The sequence below is a fragment of the Sycon ciliatum genome, chromosome 6 (assembly GCF_964019385.1).
Source record: "Sycon ciliatum chromosome 6, ocSycCili1.1, whole genome shotgun sequence".
Lineage (NCBI taxonomy): Eukaryota > Metazoa > Porifera > Calcarea > Leucosolenida > Sycettidae > Sycon > Sycon ciliatum.
The window spans coordinates 24,755,161-24,762,072 of NC_088648.1; the positions used below are offsets into that span (position 1 = coordinate 24,755,161).

General features: G+C 46.9%; 1 protein-coding gene across 1 annotated transcript in view; it reads right to left on the reverse strand.

The window, feature by feature from the left end:
* Positions 1-1,606: 1,606 nt before the first annotated feature.
* Positions 1,607-6,912, reverse strand: part of LOC135819758 (nucleotide-binding oligomerization domain-containing protein 2-like) — a 6,638-nt gene continuing 1,332 nt past the window's right edge. Inside the window, exons 2-3 of the mRNA XM_065333020.1 lie at positions 3,372-6,620; positions 1,607-1,702 (exon numbers count right to left, since the gene is read on the reverse strand). Of these exons, the coding sequence (XP_065189092.1) occupies positions 5,800-6,620 (821 nt within the window). The 3' untranslated portion in view covers positions 1,607-1,702; positions 3,372-5,799. The remainder of the gene's footprint in view (positions 1,703-3,371; positions 6,621-6,912) is intronic.

The window sequence follows — 6,912 nt, forward strand, 5'->3', positions numbered from 1 at the left end:
GTGTCTGCGGATTCCCATGTGTGAGCTTGATTTATACTTCATTGGACTTAGTGAAATACACTGGGTATGTGGTCAAGATTTGAGCAAAATTCATCAATTATTATGGAAGTTACGGCTGTGTTCATGCGGTCGGGCCGCGAACCCAGACTGCCACCTTAACTAAGCAACTAACTTGAAGTTTTGTTGTTATTTGTGCCAGGCAGCGTTCATAACTCCTCCATCCTGGACGATTATGTTAGCTGGATAACATGCGCATGAGACTAGAACGATGGCCAGGTTGGGGGTGAATATAATGAAGGTGAGAGTGTTTGCCAACTGAAGTTGGGTGAAAAGAAGGCTGCTGCCGACAGGCATTGGGTTGCCTACCCTGAGTGTTGTCATAATGTTACCAATTTTTTTAAAGGGCATCTACATGAACGTATGATGGTGGTGCAAGTGTGGAAAAAAGGAAATTATTGTGTCCGTTCCCGAAGGAGTCTAGCGACGGCTCCTAAGACCTGGTAAACCGGTGCAAGTATGGTACATGTATGTTGATTATCACCCCTCACCCCCCCCCCCCCCCCCCCCCAACCAGCCGGCTACTAAGACCTGGTAAACCGGTGCAATTATGATGTGTTCGTCGTGTAGCGCTCTTATGTCCCAGCCTCCCCACAGCAAGGGAATGCAAGCATTCAAAACTAATGTTTATCGCCATCTGCGAAGCACAAACTGACTCTGGGCAGTCGACTCGCTATGATGATGCTCTCGTCGTTCCCCTCTATCCCTATCTATGCACCACAACTGGCTCAGACAACCGACTCGCCATGATCAGCCATGATGATGCTCCTCTCAGTAACAGCCCTTGTAATTTGTTAATAGTCTCACAGTTTCTCCCGCACACTCACTGGTGTTAACCCTTTCTTTCTTTTCATTTTGCTGACTCGTACAGCTCTATCTTTTGTTTTTGGTGCGTGTTTTTGGCCGTGATGCGAGACCTCAGGTCGGCAGAGCCATCAATGCCCCACCATCACTGCTGCGTCTCGGTGCAACCCCTGCTCAATAGTTGTCACGTTCGTCCTAGTCTCAGTATCATTGTCTTTCTTTATTATTTTCGAGCTGGGAATGTGAACATAGTAAAAAAAAAAGTCTCGTAGGGTCAAATGAAAAACCGATTACAAGTATGGTGTGTTGATTATCACCTCCTCCCCCCCCCCCCCCCCCTTCCTCCCTCCCTCTCCCTCCCTCTCCCCCACCCCCCCCCCCCCCCCCCACCACCAGGCTACTAAGACGTGGTAAACCGGTGCAAGTATGGTGTGTTGATTATCACCCCTCACCCCTCCCCATCCCCCCCCCCCCCCCCACCAGGCTACTAAGACCTGGTAAACCGGTGCAAGTATGGTCTGTTGATTATCACCCCTCACCCCCCCCCTTCCTACCTTCCCCCCCCCCCCCCAACCAGGCGACTAAGAACATGGTAAACCGGTGCAAGTATGGTGTGTTGATTAGCAGTTTATCACCTCCTCAGCCCCCCCCCCCCCCCCCCCCCCCCGCCCATCAACCCATTCACAGACTCTCCGTTTCGCCCTGTTCATGCTTCGGATATGAAACACAGTGATACGTCCCGGGAGCAGTGAATAGTGAACAGGTGAGCAGTGAATAGTGAACAGGTGAGCAGTGAATAGTGAACAGGTGAGCAGAGACCAAGGCACTACTTGTAGATCATCTATAGCTGTGCCACACTAATCAACCTATAGCTGTGCCACACTAATCAACCTATAGCTGTGCCACACTAATCAACCTATAGCTGTGCCACACTAATCAACCTATAGCTGTGCCACACTAATCAACCTATAGCTGTGCCACACTAATCAACCTATAGCTGTGCCACACTAATCAACCTATAGCTGTGCCACACTAATCAACCTATAGCTGTGCCACACTAATCAACCTATAGCTGTGCCACACTAATCAACCTATAGCTGTGCCACACTAATCAACTATAGCTGTGCCACACTAATCAACCTATAGCTGTGCCACACTAATCAACCTATAGCTGTGCCACACTAATCAACCTATAGCTGTGCCACACTAATCAACCTATAGCTGTGCCACACTAATCAACCTATAGCTGTGCCACACTAATCAACCTATAGCTGTGCCACACTAATCAACCTATAGCTGTGCCACACTAATCAACCTATAGCTGTGCCACACTAATCAACCTATAGCTGTGCCACACTAATCAACTATAGCTGTGCCACACTAATCAACCTATAGCTGTGCCACACTAATCAACCTATAGCTGTGCCACACTAATCAACCTATAGCTGTGCCACACTAATCAACCTATAGCTGTGCCACACTAATCAACCTATAGCTGTGCCACACTAATCAACCTATAGCTGTGCCACACTAATCAACCTATAGCTGTGCCACACTAATCAACCTATAGCTGTGCCACACTAATCAACCTATAGCTGTGCCACACTAATCAACCTATAGCTGTGCCACACTAATCAACCTATAGCTGTGCCACACTAATCAACCTATAGCTGTGCCACACTAATCAACCTATAGCTGTGCCACACTAATCAACCTATAGCTGTGCCACACTAATCAACCTATAGCTGTGCACACTAATCAACCTATAGCTGTGCCACACTAATCAACCTATAGCTGTGCCACACTAATCAACCTATAGCTGTGCCACACTAATCAACCTATAGCTGTGCCACACTAATCAACCTATAGCTGTGCCACACTAATCAACCTATAGCTGTGCCACACTAATCAACCTATAGCTGTGCCACACTAATCAACCTATAGCTGTGCCACACTAATCAACCTATAGCTGTGCCACACTAATCAACCTATAGCTGTGCCACACTAATCAACCTATAGCTGTGCCACACTAATCAACCTATAGCTGTGCCACACTAATCAACCTATAGCTGTGCCACACTAATCAACCTATAGCTGTGCCACACTAATCAACCTATAGCTGTGCCACACTAATCAACCTATAGCTGTGCCACACTAATCAACCTATAGCTGTGCCACACTAATCAACCTATAGCTGTGCCACACTAATCAACCTATAGCTGTGCCACACTAATCAACCTATAGCTGTGCCACACTAATCAACCTATAGCTGTGCCACACTAATCAACCTATAGCTGTGCACACTAATCATCTATAGCTGTGCCACACTAATCAACCTATAGCTGTGCCACACTAATCAACCTATAGCTGTGCCACACTAATCAACCTATAGCTGTGCACACTAATCAACCTATAGCTGTGCCACACTAATCAACCTATAGCTGTGCCACACTAATCAACCTATAGCTGTGCCACACTAATCAACCTATAGCTGTGCCACACTAATCAACCTATAGCTGTGCCACACTAATCAACCGTATACATGTAACCATCATACCCTATGGTCTAGAAAGAATACTTTTTTTCACATAATAATATACCCTATCACGTAATTTTTGAATGCCGGCATTTTGTTAACCGATATGAAACAAGAAACAAGAACATTTCAGCACTTGAACACATAAACCCGTCAAACAACACATGCGAGTGTACTTCTTGTCAGAGAGTTCTGGAGCCCAGAGACATAGGCGAGGTATACCAGCGAAAGAGACACCCACCGGCCATTTTACAAACATATCAATGTCAGAAAGAAAGAAAGTGCTGAAGGTGCAATAACAGTTAGGAGAAATTCAGAAAATGGCCAGACCAAGATCATCGGCGGCCCAAAGGAGAACAAAGCAGAATGCTTCAATCGATACAGGTGACATCAGCTAACATACACGGACTTGAACTGACGTGAAATATCCACTGGATAGCATTATGCCTGTAAAGCTCGTGTCCCTCTGTCGCCTAGTTGTAAATCATTTGAACGTGTTTGTGAGAGAACTGAGCAGCCACCAGTGCTGATCTATTTTGAGTGGCATCCATACCTTTACGGTCTAGTTCTAGTTGAACAAGTTTCTTATGGGCTTTGACGGCAGCAATGAAGCTGTTGGCTTGGTCCTCTGTAACATCTCTGAAATCATTGCCAGCGAAGCTCCAGCTTGTGGAGGTTTGGCCAGCTGTTCAGAGCAGCCGTAATAGCGAGCATCGAAGCGGCCGTCAGACCACACTCTCCCAGCTGAACTAGAGACATGCCTTTGCATTGCCTTAGCGCCTGCACAATGGCTACGATAGCATTGTTACCTAGGTTGGGATTACGAAAAAGAGATATAGAGTGCAGGGTGCTCATATTGGACAGTCCAGTTGCCAAAGCAAAGCCAGTACTTTCAGACAGATGACAATCACCAAAGTCAATCATTCGCAAATCTGTGAGCTTTGAGAGTGCAGAGAAGAACTGCAAAGCTGCATGTGCACCAGCATCACTGAAATTGCTGTAGTAGAGCTTCAAGGACTTAAGACGCTTCCAGTGCTGCAGAGCTGTCGTGATGGCAGGTAGCACGGATGCAGTCAAGCCACAGCGGGTAAAGTCAACAGTAGAGAGATTACCACTACGGTGAAGTGCACGGATGATTGCAGTCAACTTATCATTTGTAAGGTCCACATGATGATACAGTATGATCTGTTGCAGGGTTGTGAGATTAGGCAATGCACTGGCCAAAGCACCCGCATTGCTAGTGGTCAGACTGCCATACTGGAGTTCCAGCACACGAAGCTGGTGACATGATGAGAGTGCGGCACTCAGAGAGGACCATATTGGGGTGTAAAACACAATCAGCTCGTGTAGATTTCTGGCGGAATGCTGTACAGCAGAGGCGACAATATGAAAACCATGCCTGTTGAAAAGAGAAATGATTTTCAATACTCGGATCCCAGTGCAATTCGCTAATGATGAAGGACACGATCGTCATCGAACCAGAACGTATTATCTATGGCCACCAACTGAACGTCATGGGGGTGATGGCGAAGGACAATGTCAATCGAGCGTACCTCTGCAGGATGATGATCTCCGGATATCGACACTGCTTGCCTAGAAGCTAGCAAAGCGCGTATTGACGGCAGTGGGGAATTAACCTTTTCCGCTGCATTGACAGTTCAGCGAAGGAGTGAAATGCCAAACTCTGAAGATATCTTCGTTGAATTTCTGACCTCTCGAAATATGCAGAAATGTTTCGTGATTGAATCAAGTTCTCACTATGACCACGTGATGTGTAACGATGAAAGAGGTGCAAAATTTCTTCTTCATCTCCCGAGTCCTGTACCTTCTGTCGTGTTAATAACGAGTTCACGAGGCATTCGGCTTGTGCTGTATTCAGCTGGGCACAAAGCATGGTCCAGAATGTTCTCAAAATGTGCCGTTTCTGCACCGAGGATTTCCACAAGTCGAATGATACTTGAACTGTTCACGACGTCGTGTGTGGGGTGTCTGGCAAGGTACATTGCTGCTAGGTACTCCTGAGTGGTCAGATGGCTGAACCGATGTTGTCTGAAAACATTCCTTGACAGAGATTCCTCTCCTGTCACCAACAAACCTAGTTTGAACGGCCTGTTCACTGAGAGAATGCTTCTGGAGATCGACATCGTTGAAGATCATCCGCTTCTCGGCAAGCATTTTGAAGGCAAACTGTCCTATTTCCATCACCAGCAGTTGTGCCTCAACAGGTACCTCATTCCCACTGCTTGTATGTGCGGCCGTATTTCCGGTTGATAATCTGAACTATCATCTGTTCAAACATGTCTGTCATGCACTGTGGCACATCCAAGCCAAAATAGTACTGCACACATACTTCCTGTGCCATGAATGGGGTCGCCATCATTCCACCCAGATAAGCTGAACGATTAACTTCTGCGATCAAGGTCTCTGCTTTCCTCCGGGCTTAGCACGCTATGGATATACCTCTCCACATCATCTTGTTTGAATCCCATAAGCTCGATGTGCTGGTGGAAGTGAGGTAATACCGACAACTGGAATATGTCGGCACATGGTCGAGATGTTACTATGAGATGAATTCCCTGCAGCTCCTTGCCAAACAGTACATCATAGACAAAACTGCTCATGTCTTTCAGGCTCACCTCATCAAGACCATCTAGAATAAGCACTAGACTCTCAGGGTGTTCACGAACATGATCACAGATCTCCTGCTGGGCATTGCTGTCTTCAATACCGATACCGTCTAGTCCAAGTAGCTTACTCAGGGATGTAGCCTTGTGCACGTCTGGGAAACGCAACTCTCTTGCAACAAGCAGTTTCTTGTTGGGCCACAGTTCACCGGCTGCCCATTTGATCGGTGCCACCCTCGTAAAAACAAACGACTTCCCGCACCCAGCACTAGCCATGACTATCGTGCCGAGAGTCTGACCTGTGAGATGCGATGACTGATCCTGATGGGTGTTGTTGAGAAGAGACTCTAAGTTGAGGCTTTGCATTCTCTGACCCGCACTAGTGAAGGCATGCTCGGTCCGCCACAGGTCGTCGGAGCTGGACTGGAATTCATTCTTGAACTCCTTGGTCAGATTTTTCTTCGGCAGCATGACAAGGTTGATGTAGATGTTATCGACAGTGTTTGCTGTGCTGGCCCCAAGGATCGGCGAGTAGTTTTTATTGGCCTTGGTGTAGCGAATCTTCAGTAACCTTTCAGCATGGCCCATCTGAAGTGAAGCTGGATACAAGAACAAAATAACAGAACAGAAAAGGCAAATGGATATCTGTAACAATTTTTTCCCTTGCATGAAAATCAGCCACTTCACCACTCCAGACACTTAGATATTCTGTACAACTCACTCCACTTGCACATCACAACCACCATAGCCAGGACAAATCCTGTAAGATTTTGATATTGTTGACCCTCCGACAGCCGGTGTGCTCCAACAGGTTTTGGATTTGTCCTCGCTATGCTGCTGATGTGAACGTAGAGCATGTTTGCCGAGTGTACCTTGCAGATTGCATGTCGA